General features: G+C 53.1%; 2 protein-coding genes across 2 annotated transcripts; one reads left to right on the top strand and one right to left on the bottom strand.

Moving 5' to 3' along the window:
• Positions 1–5,331: 5,331 nt before the first annotated feature.
• Positions 5,332–8,747, bottom strand: Triagg1_1843 (transcriptional regulator family: Fungal Specific TF; the record flags this gene model as incomplete). Its single annotated transcript, XM_062895958.1, has 6 exons — positions 5,332–5,677; positions 5,747–6,364; positions 6,416–6,520; positions 6,596–8,107; positions 8,210–8,319; positions 8,406–8,747. The coding sequence occupies 6 exons, from the start codon at positions 8,745–8,747 to the stop codon at positions 5,332–5,334; spliced, it is 3,033 nt and encodes a 1,010-aa protein (XP_062759382.1).
• A 101-nt stretch (positions 8,748–8,848) lies between these two features.
• On the top strand, positions 8,849–9,265 carry Triagg1_1842 (uncharacterized protein; the record flags this gene model as incomplete). Its single annotated transcript, XM_062895957.1, has 1 exon — positions 8,849–9,265. One exon carries the CDS (start codon positions 8,849–8,851, stop codon positions 9,263–9,265), a length of 417 nt encoding a protein of 138 aa, XP_062759381.1.
• Positions 9,266–17,084: the final 7,819 nt, after the last annotated feature.

Below are 17,084 nucleotides of genomic sequence, written 5' to 3'. Positions count from 1 at the left end.
GTCTGAACAAGCGCGGGACTGGATAATCCCACGATGGCTTCAAAACGTCCAATCACATGCTCCGGGGAGTTGATCGTAAAATAAAATTAAAAAAAAGCGATTACTTAATCGCAATTCGGCTCCCTCGACTCCGCGACATCCAAACGTCCAGCGTACAGGTAAAATTGCTCTCTCCACCGACCCCATAAGGCCCGTCCCGTCCGATATCCACAAGCCCCGAGAAAAACTCCGGTTGTTCGACAACTTCAACAACGCCTCTTAGGAGCTACGGGTTGTACGCACGAAGCAGCTGTCACATGAACTCTCCCTCGGCTTCAAGAGATGACTTGTCACTGCATCTGATCGCATATGATGTTACAATGAAACAACCGCTGGTGGGCGGCCGGTGGGTTGTCCGTGCTTGTCTCGTCTCTCTCTGGCAACGAGCGCGAGTCCCCGGGTACGCGTACCACTAACCGAACCAACATGAATGAAAACAAGGGAAAATGTAAATATAGAAGCCAAGTTTTACGTGGCATTGCCTTGTGCAATGCGGCGTGATGCATGACTCCTGGTCCTCATACTCCTCGCCAGCCAGTAATCGCCAGTGGCGATGGCATCAAAGAAGCCGTTCGAGACCAGCCCATCCCGGTCCACGGCAAGCAAAGAGTACATAGCCGGCACAGGCCATCCAAGGGCCCAGGAAATGTCCATAAATCCAGATGCCCGGAAACTAAGCCCCAATGAAGCTGATCCTCGCATCCCTTGCCCGGCTGCCGCGCATCTCTCCCGGGATGTGATTGTCCAGCCCTCTTGTCTTGGATTCTCGTACATTAGGCCTCATCGAGACACACGCCGGCCAAGGGCTGAAAAATAAACGCAAGGCAATCCCCCTGCTGACGTCTTGAGGCATAAAAAAAAATCTCTCCTTCCCCCCTACCTAAACGCTGACGACCATGTCACTGGTAACATTCACCCACAGACGGGCCGTTTTTGTTTCCGGAGGGGGATCGTCTCAAGCTAGGAAGCGAGGAGACAATGAAGATGCCAAAGACATGCATGTGCCACTTACTACGAGTACTACCTAGTATTAACGCCGTAGTATTGTATTTACAAGGGTTCTCAAGACAACGAAGGACTTTGCGGGGTTTAATCTATCGCCTCGTCAAACTCGCTTACACCAAACCAGAAACTCCCCCTTGCCGCGTATGTACCGCGTGTATGTAAGCTGGCAAAGACATGTTAACGCCGACGAGACATTAAACCAACAGCCTCAGCTAAACACGGCGATGCCGCCATCCCATTGGTGCCAGGGCCCGGCATTCCCAGAGGTCTGGGCTCAACCCGCGAAACGCGCTTGCGGCTGTGTCGTCTACACTCCGGTATAGCTGAGCGGCGGGTTCCTTGCCTAGTTCAAATCTCGTCTGTCATACTCGTACGACTTTGGAGAGGCGCCCTGATGAATAATTGGCATCCCATAGCTGCGCTAGAAACTGCGATTCTCCCATCTCGTCTAACTCTATTCGTGGTTGGGGTTTGTTACGTGTAAGAAGAGAGAACGGACAACAACAACCCCAAAGAAACGGAGGACTGAGAGAAATCACCCATGTTGATCCTTGAGATGACGACAAAGCGTATTCCGACAGTAGTAGTGCTAAAAATCCCTTAGTAGGCCTCGTGATGTCTGCCGTTACGAGTAAAAGATGCGCGGCCAAAAGGGCGCTTTTTCTCAGTGATACCTCCTTGAATAGGTACGCCGCTGAAATCTGGAACTCGCCCTCCACGGAACTCGCTGTCACATTTCTCTTCGTCTTCGCCTTTATCTTGTTCGGCATTAGCGAAGGGCAGCATCAGATAAAGCAGGACCCCCGGCGCGCTAAACGGACACACAACATTGAACCTTGTGGTTTCCGATGACCCTGTTGAACGGCATTAGTCGGGTTTGTTCAGCCTTCGCTGCCCTATTGCCGAGCTGAATGACACTGACACTCAAGGGAAATACCAGTACTAGTGAAGTCGTAGCGAAGCCCATCATAACCTTGACTCTTTAGCCAATCCCGAGTTCGTCCTTCATCTTTGTTTCCTTTAGCGAGCCGATTTTCCCGTGGCCAACTACCTGATCCATGGGAGGACCGTCTGCAAAGCCAACCTTGCCAGCAACGACGATTGTAACGGAAGCAAGCATACAGCTCCTAAGCTTGCAGAGTGTACGAAGCCAAATCCCGGTCAGACGCGGCACAAGACCTTCAGCAAACACCAATGAGTCGAATGAAGAATGAAGCGTTGCATCAATGCCCAGCAACCTCGCTTCACTTACACGCACACTCCCCCCTTCAAGCCTCCTCCAATACAACAAGCACCTGAAGATTTCCAAATCCAGCCCCAGAAGCCCGTCTCTACATTAGTGCAGATTTCAATCCCAGGAATCCAATCCAATCCCACCTTGCTGTGTATCCTTGGGTAGTAATCTCCGTCCCATCTGTCAAAGCGGCAAGCCCCGAAACACCAAAACTTTGCGTGTCCACGACTCCCGTCACCTCAATCAAGATAGTTCCCTGAACTTCTTTGTAATGCAACTGCAAGACAAATTAATCCCCTTTCTTCTCTCTCTCTCTCTCTCTCTCTCTCTCTCTCTCGCTCGCTGCTCCCCCTCGCCCTTCCCTGTTTCGAGGGTTACCTTGCATTTTCGCGGGTGCAACGTACATGCAGCCTGCAGTCCTCACATGAACATTCTGCAACCCACCACACAAGACGGTGGCTGAAACCAGAGCCCCCCCCAGCAACTCTTCAAAAGCCCAGGCCCTTGAAAACCAAAGAAAGGAATCACGGGGGAGACGGAGTGAAATCGCAGATGATGCAGGCTGTGATTCTTTCCCAAGCCACGCACGTCAAGGCAGGACCGGGAATCCCTTCCTTTTCTCCACGAACACAGGCAACCCCATCTTGTTAATGTTTCGTTGCAATCTCAACAAGGCAACGCATCTTACTCGTTGCCTTCAAGAGGCAGAGCCAATGACACTTCGACACACACACCCCATACTGCATGCCTGCGTCTTGGCTACAGTATTCAAACTCCCAATGCTACCTTGCCTGCGATTCCCGTTCGGCACATGAGGCTCGTACTCGGCACATGGGGCTAACAAAGCCATTCACCCATTCACCCATTCACCCTTTCTCTCTCTTTTCCCTGTAACCCCCTTGCTTACACAGCATCAACACCCAGATCCTGCCAAGCAACCACGGGAATACCTAGAAAGAGAGAGAAATAAGGCAAAGGGCCAACGGCATAAACCCGCATGCATGTAACTGGACGCGTCCATCCGTCCATCCATCCTCCAAAATGGCGGACTCAAACCCTCCCCCCCCCTGCTCTCTCCTCCAAATTTTGTCTACCCCAAGGATCCTCCCCCCTTGCCCATGTCCAGTCGGTCGGGTCAGCTCTAAGCTCCGTCGTTATCCCCCGCCCTGTCCTGCTACGGTAACTTGCAATGCGGACCTCGAATATTCTTATCATCGATCCCAGTCACCTGCTGCTCCCGCCCAGCAAACACACACTAACACGCATATACGCAAAACAAAACGAGGCCTTTTTCGCCTCTTATCAGGACCAAAAATCAAGCCGACGCAAACAAACGCCTCCCCCCCCCCCCTGCTCAACTTCGAGACACTCAGCTTTGCATCTTCGCCTCCATTGCCAAACCAAAGTTTTACTCCGTAACTTGGTTGTACCTACTCGTAGGCGGCCAAAGACCTCGCCCCCCCTGGCCGCTGTGACTCCCACCGCAATACCCGCTGTATTGTGGAAACATCATGTCTGCTTACTGCCAGCTTGCCCTTGCAGCCAACGGTCAATGCGAGTTAGTAGGTACCTACTTCCAGGCTGATGGCCCGAATGGAAAAACCCCCAGAACAAACAAATGTACATAAAAGATGTGAAAAAGTAATAAACAAAAGGGGGTCAAGACCAGAATGTGTGTGCATTAACATGTATCACGAGTATGTATAAGACAAAAAAGATGGGATTACACCCCAGAAGAGATGAAGGCTGATCGTTGGCACCCCGGCAGACCCGCCTCCACGGTTACCCCGGCCCCAGCGATGGTATATCAGTTTATTATTACCATCAAATTCCCCCCCAGCACATGAATATTGATCGCCCTGGAAAGCCTCGGATCATTCGTGCCGAAAGTTCAACGTCTGGTTGATATTAACTAATACATACCTATGTAAGCCAAAAAAAAAAAAAAAAGACCGACGGCAAATAACACAGCAACGATATACTTGTGCAAGAAGCTTAGATCCTACTATGGAAGTGATATTATGTATATACTTTATATATATGTTTAGGTATAAATAGCGTATCGTATGCGTAACAACAGGTTCCTTTGATAACAAGGTGCCAGCCAAATCATGAATGAAATCCTTACTCATGGCTCCCCCCCCCCCCCCCCCCCCCTCTTTACCTTTTCCCTCTCGACAGAGAGCAAAAAAGAAACACAAAAACAAAGAGTAAAAATCCATGATTCCCTTTATCCCTAGTTCCCCAAAACAAGTACCCAATGTTACGCGCATGCAAATGATCGCTTCGTCCCCTTGTCCATTTCACCTGCTTTCCCCCTCCCCTTCTCCCCCTTGTCACCATTGGCCATTCCTTAACAGTCATGGATGCGCGTGGTAGCCTGCATACGTAGTGGTATCTCCTCCAAATCCATCCCGGGCTTGTAACAGTTGCGTCAAAGAGAAAGAGAAATGAAACAAAAAGAAAAGCGTGAAAACGGTAAAAGAAAAAAATCAACATTAGCTTTCCGACAGCGCCAGTCCTGGAACACAATATTCGATACATTGTATAAAAGTAGCAGCGATACATTTTGAAGTGATAGCTTCTAGATTGTTTCAGAATTTTTTGTTTTTTGGTTTAGTAGAAAAAAAAAGAAAAGACGAAGAGAAAGATGGTCCGAAGGCCACCAATGAGGTCTATGCCTTGCGTGTGTAAATGATAATCCAAAATGAGAAATACGAGTCAGAATTATCGCAAGTATGATGCAATCGTTGCGCCCTGCGCTGCGCCGTCAACCGTAAATATCGGCGAATCGCTGAGCTAACCGCCCATTCAAACGTCTTTGTATTGTCCACCAAATGCTTCCCCGTTCAAGTTCATGTAAATAGTTGTAAGAAAGAGACAAAACAAGACAACCTCCAAATTTCGCCAGTGGTCAAAGAAGCATAGTCACAAAAGCAACATAGCTAAGCCTCCAAACCTGTGCAAAAGATCAAGTAGAGAAACAAAATATAAAAAGGGACTCCGTCAGCCCATATAAAAACGGAGAATAAGACAAGGGTCGATAACGTCTCTTACTGCCCCGAAGGCGTTCCGATCTGCGGTGACACCATCGGTGGTGGTGCAATATTAGGATCGCTGTTGGCATAGGGCGGTGCTGCAATCGGGAGTCTGGGAGTATGATGGCTTGGATTGCTCGAGGAGAAACTCGAGGCCGTCCTTCCGTCCATGGGAAATAGGTCTCGTTGAAGTCCTTCCAAGATGTGCATGTCAATCCTCAGAGAGCTCGTATGCGTTGCCGACTGTCGGAGAAACGCAATCGTCTTGGTAAATAAGTGGCGTAAAACTCCTTCGTCTACAAACTTGTGCAAGACAGGGTCTTTGAAAGCTGCTGAGAGAACGAGGAGATTGCCCCATTGACTATGCCACTCATGTTAGTATGCAGTCTGACCCCAACTTCACGTCTGTCATAAAATTGTATAAACTTACGCATGTGCCGTGCCAAACACGTTAGTGATGATGGGTCGCTTATCCCCGAGCCCTTGAAACGCCCTGGTGCTTTCAATCAAAGCCACAATGCCCTTTCGGGCCAGCTCGATGATGGAGGGATCCAGTTGGCTCGGTGTCTTGGTATCCGGGCGGATATACGGCGCAATGATACCATCGCGGTATTCTGACATGACGGGGATGTGGGGGCTCGAGGGGTGACGTTTCACCTCAAAGGACCACTGGAGGATTTGCCGAACGAATGGCCGGTATGTAATCATCTGCGCTCCCCAATACTTGCCTCTCAGACGCGCCGACAGAATGTCATTCGCAGGGGGGTCCGTCTCATTGAAGTGGAAGCTAGCCGGGACCCATCGCATGCCGGAGACACCACCCGCCACCAGCCCGACGTTCTTGAGCCCCTCGGGTTTGCTGGAATCATCCGGGGAGTAGAACATGCGGTGGATGCTGTTCAAGTGCGTCCGGAGATAGAGCTGCGCTGGATAGCTGTCTACAACTCTTTGGTCGAATCCTTGCAAAAGACTCATGTTGGGCTGAGGCATGTCATTCTCGTACTGCAAAAGGCCAGAAGGCGGCAGTGGAAGCTCGGCAATCAAGTCACTGTGGCGGATTAGTATCGAAACAACTGCACAGCGTATATCCCTTTCTTACCTTTCTAGCTGTAGACATGTCCAAAAGGCGAGCGCAAGCTGGTTGTACTTTGTTTCTTGGATGAATTCCATTTTGGTCTTTATCCTTCGTAGCTTGTCCAGACTCCTAAAAAGTATGTTAGCAACCGGTAACAAAAAAAATCTAGTTGCTGTGATGTAAGCAAAGGTGGAAAAAACTTACGGTCTCATAATGACTTGCAACTTATGGCTCGCTTTGTGGATAAAGGCGAAGCTCTCCAGCGGGCGCGCAAGCTGGCCGTGATACAATCCAGCAAAAATGTTGGCGTAGACATTCTTCATATTATGGTACGCGCCCGTGTGGTTTCCCAGAATGTCCGTTGCCAGCGCAAAGTACTCCAGGCCGGGAATCACCTCGTAGTTCTTTTTCAGGCTGTACCCTGCGCGGACAGTCGCACTGGTGCCGTGGATAGATGATCTCCTGCTCTGGTAACCGCGTTCCTGGTCTCGGGGAGAGGGGAAGCCAGAGGATTGTGAGTGTGATGAGAATCCCGGAGGCGATCCCTGCGTTGGCGATGGGGGCACCCCGTTGCGGCTAACTGGGCTTCCATGGGGGATCGGGTCGACCGGGAATATCACGTCAGGCACATCCTCCTGATGCAAGCAGACTTTGCCGAGGGCAATGATGATGAGGACCAGCGCGCTGTGGATCGAACGGCTCGGCTTGCCAACCCGAACAGGCCCTGGCGTTGAAGGCCCATCCGCCTCGGGGGTTCGCTTTCTCTTGGAGCCTGTGACCTCGAGTGGCTGAGAGACGGCGAAAGCCGACTTCAGCGGCTGGGGCTTCGGCTTTGGATTGACCGTGGGAAGATCGTTCAAGAACTGGTGGACCCACTCATCGAGGACTTTCGGCTGAATGATGGGGTGCATGTTCAAGATGTTGTTTTTGAAGCTTTCCACATACTGCGCGATCTTGTGCTCGCTGAAGTCCGGGTTTCCGTCGGAGCCAAGAACGCCGCCTCGATACTCAATCTGATCGCCGGGACTCAGACCGCCCAGCTGGCCCCAATCCGCAGCGGGAGAAGAGGAGACGATGTCCGACATGTTGTCATCGCCCATGTCAACGTTGCCGTGATCAGCCGTTGCCTCTCTGGAAACGCGGAAATGCGCGTCTTCACCTCGCCCATACACCTTCAAGATTCCGCGATTCTGCTCTTGGCTGATGGGGTACTCGCTGACAAACTTGATGCCTTCGCGCTCCAGGTGCTTCCGCGTAAGCTCTCTAATCGGGTCCCAGTCTAGAAGAAGGCCGGCCAAAGTAGTATGGTTGATGGGGATTGCAGGTTCTCCCGGGGGGACGGGAGGGCCAGGTTCCGCCTCTATCTCGTCTTCGGCCATGTATGTAGTAGCCGCAGGCTCAGTGGGCACTGACTCTGCGGGCACCGATTCAGTAGACAGTACCGGGTGGTCGCGAGAAATTTCATCCACGGGAGATCGATCCACCATGTACTCGTCCGGCGGACGTGGTGAGCCCGGAGCGGGCATTGACATGTGCTTGAGCTCTGGATCATGACTGGGATCTCGTTTAAGCTGAAGAAAGTTTGGCGTTTTTGAGAAGACTGCTTCCATCTTGGTCAACCTATCATCCATGTGCCCGAAGCGCTCCGCGAGCGTGGCAAGCGTAGACTGCATGCTCGAGATACCATCCAGAATATCGGCCTGCGCTTTATCGGTTCTATACGATAAAGTTATGTCAGCCATCGATCACATCTCGCTTTCAAAGGCCGAGACTAGCGGGTAAAATGAAGATGGTGAAAAAAATCCCGGTGCTGCTTACGCTTTTGGCACGGGGTCGCGATATCGGCATTCCGTGCCCTTGTCTCTGCAGGTTTTACACGGTTTCGTCTCGTCGCACTTGGCTTTGAGTTGTCGACACTGGTCGCATGCCTGGGAACTGTCAGTTTTCCGGGTCCCACACAACCACATACACACACATGAAGTAACATGACAGGGGGAGGGGGGCCAAATCAGACCTGTGAAGCTCTAGTATTCTTCTTTTTCTGGGTTGAGTAAACGTTGTAGAAAGGTTCCGCGGGTTGGTAGCTGGGGGTCTGTTCGTAGGAAGACTGGTGCGCCATCGGTGTAGGAGGAGGGGGAAAGCTGGGAGCGCGATATGCTGAGGGAGTCGGAGGCAATGATGGCCCATTCTCGTAATTCATGTGTCGTGGCGGAGGAGGGTTATCTTGGAAGGGAGGCGGCGGAGGGTGCTGCTGCTGAGGATGCTGCTGAGGGTGCTGCTGAGGGTGCTGCTGAGGGTGCGGCGTCTGAGGATGTTGCTGCTGAGGAAGTTGCTGCTGAGAGTGCGGTGGTGCCATCTGTGGTGGCGGCGGAAGCGACTCTGGCGCATGGCCTGTCGAGTTGGGCCGCCGTAGATCCTCGCCGGGCTCTCGCTTTATGATGGTATCTCGGTTGGGATATGGGTGATAGGGAGCATGCGCGGGCGACATGGGATGCTGAGGCCCTGGATGTTGCGGTCCCGGATGCTGAGGGCCCGGGTGATGCTGCGGCGGCGGCGGCGGTTGGCGGTACGGGTCCTGCATGGGAGCGAGAATCTCTTGGTCGGAGTGTCGACGGTCAATCTCAGGATGCTGCTGAGCGTGCCCATGAACCGACGCCGGTGCTGGCGGCGCGGGAGGAGGCAGCTCGGGGGCACGAGGCGGGTATGGCTGGTAGTGGTGATGGTGGTGAGACGGGCCTTGGGGGGGAGGAGGCGGCGGCGGCGGCGGCGGCGGTAGCTGGGGATTGGAAGCAGCATGAGGAGCGTGAGAAGGATGAGGAAGAGAGTGATGAGGTGACGGAGGAAGAGAGTGATGATGAGGATGCGGCAACGTAGTGGGCGGCGGCCCGGCACCCGCCCACGACGACGTGAGGCGCGGTCGTTTGCTGTCGGGTCCTGGATCCATGCTGGCTTGACGTAGAGACAGTACAAGCTAGGACACACGGACACATAATCAGGAACGAGGCGAAGAGTTAAAGCAAGGACCACAGAGGGGTGTTGGCCATGGGCTGGAGGGCGAAACACCAGACACCGGGGGGAGTGAGGCCCGGAGGGCTCGACGAGCGGTGCTTGGTTGATTGGACCTTTGGCAGCGGGAGACCGGGAACCAGGGAGGACATGGGGTGGGTGAGCCTCACACGATTAGGGCGACTATGATGACATCTGAGTTGCCGCCGTCGAGCAGAGACTTGAAGGTATACTGTAGGTGTAGGTGTAGGTGTATGTGTACGAGTATGTGGTAGGTGTAGGTATAAGGTATACGGGTAGGTACAGTATGGATGGTATCCAGGTACGGGACAGGACAGACGACGTTCGGTTGATAGTCGAGGTGAGAAGGCGGGCTATTGACGGCTTGGCCTAGCCCCAACCCAGTAACGCGAACGCGGCAAAGGGGGGCGATCTACCAGGACGAGCCTCTCGTTGGGCAGCAGGATGAAGGAGAAAGAGTGAGAGAGAAGGAGGAGAGAGAAGCAGAGCAGAGAGCAGAGCAGAGCAGAGCAGAGCTTCACCAAAGCTATGCCTCCGGTTGCCGGCAGCCTGTGGGGGCGGGATGGAAGAGAAGGAAGAGGGCCAAGGCGACAGGACAAAGTTCCCAAGTACCCAGAACCCTGCAGCCCAGCCAATCCTGCCCGATGAGGTCGAGCCTAGGCGAACGAACGACGATGACGGGCAAATGGGCGGAGGGGGGGGGAGTGTCAAACCAGAAGCCGGGCGAGGGGACGTGAGAGGGCGAGAGGGTGGTGGTAGCACGAGACTGTCGAGCAGAAGAAGATTGGATGCTTGCCGTAGTATGGTAAGGTTTGGTATGGACAGACAGCACAAGACAAGACAAAAAAAAAAAAAAAAACGGCCAGGTGAGACGAAGTGCTGGCTGCTGATTGATACCACTCGCGAGCCCGAGAATGGCCTCCCAGCACCCCAGCATCCTGGCAGGTACCCCGACTCAGCACCAGGCTATAGTAGGCTAATCAGCGAGGGTGGTCGGCTGGCGTTCAGGTACCTGGCGAGGTACCTCGACATTGCCGTTGTCCGTATTTTTGGCATTCTGGGGGCGCGCGCGCATGTGGCCCGCTGACGCCACCAGAGCTCCAGAAGCTCCCAGGTACACGCTAGCAATTAGCTGTCGTACTAGGTACATGCTGCGCCGGTGGGGCCGCCCAGGGTTTGCCTGCGCTTTCATTACAGGGTTCACACTTGGGACTGCGGCGAGAACACCACAGGCTGTGGGATGATGTCGGCGATACAGGCCAAGCAAGGGATCCCTGGCTGCTGTCTGCCGGGCTCTTGGACGCTGTGTCTTGTCTGTCTGTCTGTCTGTCTGTCTGTCTTTTCCTCCTCATGGCCTGGTCTGGTCCGGTCTGGCCTGGCCGTAGACAGGAAGCGGTAATACATACGGCGTGCCCAGTGTGAGCCGGGGGGCATCATGTTGGCGCCCAATGGAACACTTGCCCAGGAACTCGGAGGCGACCAGGGGCTGGGAGTGGCAGCGATCACAACAACCTGCGAGACGAGGGTGCTTCTTTTTTGGAGATGGCTGGCTGCGGGCAGATGGCCAGGGCAAGGCAGTACGACGAGTACAGGTACGGGCAGATGAGATGTGTATGCACGGGTGAAGGTGTGTGTATTAGTGGTATGGATGCTACGATAGGCATGGAAGTATTGATACAGTAGCGGCGGAAACAACAGCAACCTGCAACAGCAATAAATAACAACAACCAGCAACGACAACACAGACGGCAAGGAAAAAGGAAATATTATTGAGGAAAAAAAAAAGAGAGAGAGGCGGCACATGGTGGAGGATGAGGGTGGACTCGGCCAGGCGTGGACCACAACCGCCTGCGATTGGACATGACGGCATGTACTTGGGTACATTGTCGCTCCAAAACAGCTCCAACTGCCCGAACAGACAAAAGATGGTGATACAGCAGCTCCAAATTTGCTCCGCACGCACTATAGTAGTGGCCGGTACATGTATTTGCCAGCGCTCCATTCGACGAATACTTTGCATGTACGAGTCCTGCTCATGTCAATCCCGCCCCAGCGCCTCCCGCCGTCGTACAAGAGCCATGTATTCTGCTTGTACTGACAGAAGCGTAAACGACATTTGGGGACGAGAGCACCCGGAGCTTTGCGCATGTCCGGACTACTCCCCGACCACGAAGCGTCCTTTGACGCAAAAACTACCCGGGGCTTGGGATTGTACCGTATCAGACAAGCCACTACTCCAAATGCCACTTTGCGGCTGCTACTTCGCTTGCCTGTCTTTTGCTATGCTCATCATTCCCGTCATCTTTTTTTTTGTTTTTTTTTTTGGTCTCTCGTTGTCGTTCCTTTCTTGGCCCATCTCGCTAGCCGCCCCGTATGCAGCGGTAATATCTGACTAATGTCCACCGAAATGAGCCGAGGCCATCGTGCAAAGAGGTTAGCACGACCCCCAAATGTTGGAAATGTCCGGTCAGAGCAAATAATTCCGTCTGCCTGGTGTCAATGCCTTGATTCTGGTCTGGTGCTTCCATTTACACCGTGGAGACCGTTTCTGGTAGCACACCGACGGAAAGCAGCAGCAAGCAAGCAAGCAAAGCAAAGCAAAGCAAGCAAGCAAGCAATAGCGCACCAGCTAGTCTAGCACATACATCCAAGAGTGCACCGCGCCGTCAAGCCATGGCACGCACGAGTAAGATTCCGGGCGCCGGATGCAGTCCCTAGAGCGGCGGAGAGGGCGGAGAAGCCTTCGACGGCTGCTTTAGAACCCTCACCATCGTCACCACCGCCTGGTTTCATCCTCGCGATGGCTCCAGAAAAAGCCATTCAGCTCTTCCCAGCTGAGGGCCCGACGAGTGGACCGTGCCGCAACAAGTCCCAAGTCCAGCAAACTGGTGGTGGCGTGGGGCGGCCGGCGCCGTTTGTTAGCATCCAATCTGCCCTGTGCCCTGTGTGGTGGTCTGTATGTGTCCTCTCGTACAGTATGTGTGTGCATGGAGTTCGCGGGTTTTCGTGTCGTGTCGAGGAGGGAGCGCCAAGTACGCGGACGGTACTTCCGCGCGCGGTCCAACGTCTACCAGCTGGGCGCGGCGCGGCACCAGACTCCGGGTTCCTCCAGAGTACCCAAAGCGAAGAATGCTCCTGTAGCGCGGCCATGCAGCCACTATAATACGCTCGGCGCACTAGGCCGCTGGGAAAAGAAAGCAAGCTGCGCTCGGCTTTAGACACCCGCTGTTAAAGCGGGCTTTTCCCACAAGCTCGCTCCGTCGCTTCTTCCAAAACAATTAGGTATGTCCGTTACGGCTTTTGGGTCTCAAGACTCTACTTTTTCTTGTTTTTACGAGTGCTACTGCCGCCACTTGCAGCTTCAGCCGTTGCAGCGCCTTGACCCATCGGCTTTAGCCACTCCCGCCAGTCTGGTTTAGTGTGTGGGAAACGGCCTCTATGTCTCTAGCGCGGCAGATAGGCAAGGGGAATTCCACGTGAGACGGATACGCCGGGCATTTTAGGTTCATTGGGCATTAATTTCCCTTCTTTGGGGCTCTATCTTGTCTCTTGGTCGTCTTCAACCGTTGTCTAAGAGTGTGCGCAAAGATCTGCAGAACGACGCAAGTCGTTGACGCAGGGCGGGCAGAACCTCCGAGCCGCGGGATCAAATGTTGTTCGACCCAACGCTTGCACACGGACCACAGGCTGGCTTGGGATGAAAGTCAGTGAGGGGTTCTTTTTTTTTTTTTTCTTCTTCTTCCTTTTTTGCCTTCGAGTCCCTTTTGCTTGATTCAAGCCATGCAGGCCCTTCAGCTTCTGTCATTTGCTGGCGGTTGTCGCTAGCCTCACCACCGCAGCCAACCGCCGTGCCGCGTCTACCTCTTTGTACTAGGCCAGGGGCTCTTTTCTTTTTCTCTCTCTCTTTTTTCTTTTTCTCGGCGCCGTGTAATGTAGTGGAATCACGCTGTCATGTTCATGCATATTCGTGAAACGGCCCGCACAGCCTACAGTATCAGAGGCAGGGGAGCGGAAAATCCCCCGTCATACGGCTCTATTATTAGAGAAGAGCCAAGATGAAGCCAAGTCCACATCCCAGGCAATCCAACAAGAGAAAACAGAAACAAGAAAGAGAGACTACGTATCGGTTAGAGGCAATGGCTGAGCCTCTTTGTCGCCTCCCACTCGGCAAGCCCACGCTGAAACCTGGAGCCCCAAATTGGCCTCTCACGACTTGTCGACCCAGCGTTATACTACATAGTACCTACACAAATTATGACGATGAGCGATTTCAGGCCCTTGTCCAGCTGCCTTTACCGCCTATGAGAAACCATGTTGGATGTGTCTGCCGGGCTGTCCGTGCTAGCCGATGCGGCTCGGTTCCCAGTAACCTGGTTTTACCTGGGGGACTGGCCTGGGTAGCTGAGATGGCCTGGCGAATCTGGTGCTGCAAAGCCGCCATCGCCACCACCCATCAGCTTTCATGTGTCATGGCCTGCGCGGTGACAGTCCGTCTTCATGCGGCGCAACCACGGCGAGGCAGCCCGTTGGTTATTCCAAATTCCTCAAGACAAATACACGTTCAAGATCCCCATGTACCTGTCTATTGCCAGGTAGGTATTATTTGGGAAGCGGGGGAAGATTCCTTCTTGCGGTAACGTATGAACTTTTTTTTTCTCTTGCTTCTCATCTTACTTACTCGTCAACTTTGATTCGTCCAGGGTAAGTCGGCGCGGCAGACGAAGCAAAAGAAGAGACCAATCGGCATACTTGGTGACCCTACACCAGGTGGCTGGAATGGGTGTACGGCTCCAGTAAAAATGCCGGCACCACAACGACAAGCACACCAACTCGCACACGACAAAGATCGTTGCGCGATAATGAAGTAGCGGCATGTGTTATACCCAAACTATGTCCCTGCGCGGGAAGAGGCTGTGAATCGTACTGCAGTGACAGGCGGCCTTTTGCTAGTCGTGTTGCTGGGCCAAAAAAAAAAAAAAAGACATTCACCAAGTCGTCGTCGGGGCTCCCTGCACCCTTGCGAGAAATGCTCCGGGGGGCGTCGATGACACTACTGGCCATGCCATGATAGAGCTACATCCCGCATCCCAGCGATGGGCAGGGCATATATCCGTGCCATTTTCGCCATTGCAACCTCCAGAGGCGAAGCCGTTGCCAGCCCAGGCCAGAATAGCCGCCCCTATTGATCAAGAGGTTTCCCAGGATGAGGTCACCAGAAGCCGTCTACTGGCCGGCGAGTTCCTAAGGGTACCATTGCGCCGGTACCCTCCATCAAGTGAATCCGGGCCGACAGCAGTGGTGCTGGCCTACCTCTACATGTACTTTACTACTACCTAGTAGGTAGAGGAAGAGAGGCAAGGACCAGACGACAAAAGACATTCATGCAAGCAGCAAGCTCGACAAGGCATCCAGTCAAGCCATCGACGAGCCAGCTAGCATGCTTACTTGGGCAGCCACATTCAAACAGCCCGCTAGCAAAGGCCTATCCCCAAGTGTCCCTCGAGTCAAACCTTTTGACTATCGACGAGTCCATGCTTTCCTTGGCAGAGCTCATCTGTGGAGTGATTTGTGTCATATAAGACGCTGCCCGTCGGCGGCTCCTTGAGCTTGGTGTAACGCAGTGTCACCTATCACATTCGCCGTGCCAACCAGACGCCGACTATGTGGACTTTAGAATGTCGGCATTGTTCTAGGGTCCGATGCAGCTTATGGACGATTTCCTTTCCAGATTGGTGCTTGTTCTTGTTCCTTTTCGTGGCGGGGACTCGAAGGGGACCCTGCGTGCGTGTCGACTTTTCTCTTCTTTCCCTCCTTTCGCCCATGGAGAATGCCTGTGAGCACTGTAGTACCTACCTACTCGTACAATACGAGTACAGTACAGGTAACTGGGAGAACAGACGCCCAGCCGCCTTTGGTCGTCGTCCCGGGATTGCATTTGGTGCTAGCGGTATAACACGCGTGATGGACGCACTTTCATCTCCCGCCAGTACACGTACTGTACGATGCACGTACATGATTACGAGAAACCTGTAACCAACCATGCCAAGCACCAATCGAGTAACCGATCAAACGGCCTCTCTTTTGACGTGCTGGGCGATCGTCCTTCCGTCGGCAAACACTACTCACTCGTATTAGCACCGCGCGGGTTTTGCCTCTCTGCCACCGAGTAACTACTAACATACACGGAGATACATGCGGGTATCAACACACCCAGCGTGTCTCCGCCCATGAGACATTCTAACGAGCACAGCATTGACCGCCAAAACCACATCTTCCTACTACGAGTACTAGTACCTATTCTTGACGCAGGCTATGAAGCTGCAAACTCCATAAAAGTAGAAATTTTTTCTTCTCTCTCCTCATTCCCCCATCTGGGTCCCGCTAGGTCATTACGGAGCACCTCACTTAATTTCATGCCTAGCACCAAAGTCCGAGTACTCGTACTGTAGGTACTCGTACAAGTCGGGTATTTCCCGCCAGGCTGAGCGGCGGGAAATAATAGAATGATGTGGGCAAATATTGCTCCGTACTGTATGTAGCTTGTACAGGTAGTTGGGCTCGTCCAAGGGTCTCGATGGGCCAGGCCATCTCACTTTCAATACTCCGTACTTTTTTTTTTTTCCATTTCCCTTCCATTTTTTTCTGCCATTACTCCAACATGTTAGATCCACAGCTGATCATTGCCTGGGGGCGTTTCGTCCTAGATAGGAGCACAGGCGCCTTCCAGTCTTTTTTTTTTTTTTTTTTTTTTACGAAGTACCTGAGGTACCCCGTCCGAAGCGCAGCGGTACCTGGTACATGCAACCAGCGGAGCTCCCAGCCATATTCCCATTCTTTTCTCTCGCGACTTTTTGAGTAAATGCTGTACTGCTCGAAAATACTCCAGCCTAGGTAGTTTTGGGCGCAGATGGAATTTCACCAGACCGCCTCCAGCTCCCTTTTTGCACGCGCACGAGGTGAGGATTTTGGCACCTGCTGTACTCATCTTGTACAGGTACGGACGAGGGCCGGGTTCATCATTGAGTTTCGCTTCTCACAGGCTAAGCTGCGTGGTGGGAGGCTGGCATGAAAAAGTATCTGCGGGAGTAGCCAACGAGGGACAGGTACTTGGATAAGATCAAATGATGCCCAGCCCAGCCCGTCTCCAGGTCTCACTCTCCCGCAAAATGTCCCGGAATGTCGCAGCGTGGCCGTTGTACCCCCTTGCTGCCGTCTTTTCAATGTCATGTTACTTTTTTCTCTCTCTTCTTTTTCTTCTTTTTCGCCTTCAGAGGAGTGAGTACACGTACAGTATTGGTACTCGCACGGGCACCGCTACCTTAGTAGCAACACGAGAATTCGTACAAGCAAGACCACAAATCCAAAGCTGCATTCCCTTCCCTAGGAGGTAGTCCCAACTTCGCTCCCACTTGTTTGATTTTAGTGCAAAATTCACCTTCTTTTCTTTTTGCAGAACTTGCTAGTGCCAAAGTACTCAGTACCTTGTGCGCACCACATTTCCCTTTGTATGAGTACATGGCCACTACACCCAGCGGCTGGCTCACTCTACTCACCGCATCATTTCCCGAGCATGGATACCAGCGAGACTTGGCCCCATGTTCCCTTTGTCCGGCGCGGGGGGGGGGGGGGGGGCGGGGGCGGCGGGGGGGGGGGGGGGGGGGGGGGG

This window comes from Trichoderma aggressivum (genome assembly GCF_033847375.1).
Source record: "Trichoderma aggressivum f. europaeum strain CBS 100526 chromosome Unknown scaffold_004, whole genome shotgun sequence".
In the NCBI taxonomy this organism is placed as follows: Eukaryota; Fungi; Ascomycota; class Sordariomycetes; order Hypocreales; family Hypocreaceae; genus Trichoderma; species Trichoderma aggressivum.
The sequence above is the reverse complement of the archived record's forward strand: the minus strand, read 5'-3'. Positions and strand labels throughout refer to the sequence as shown.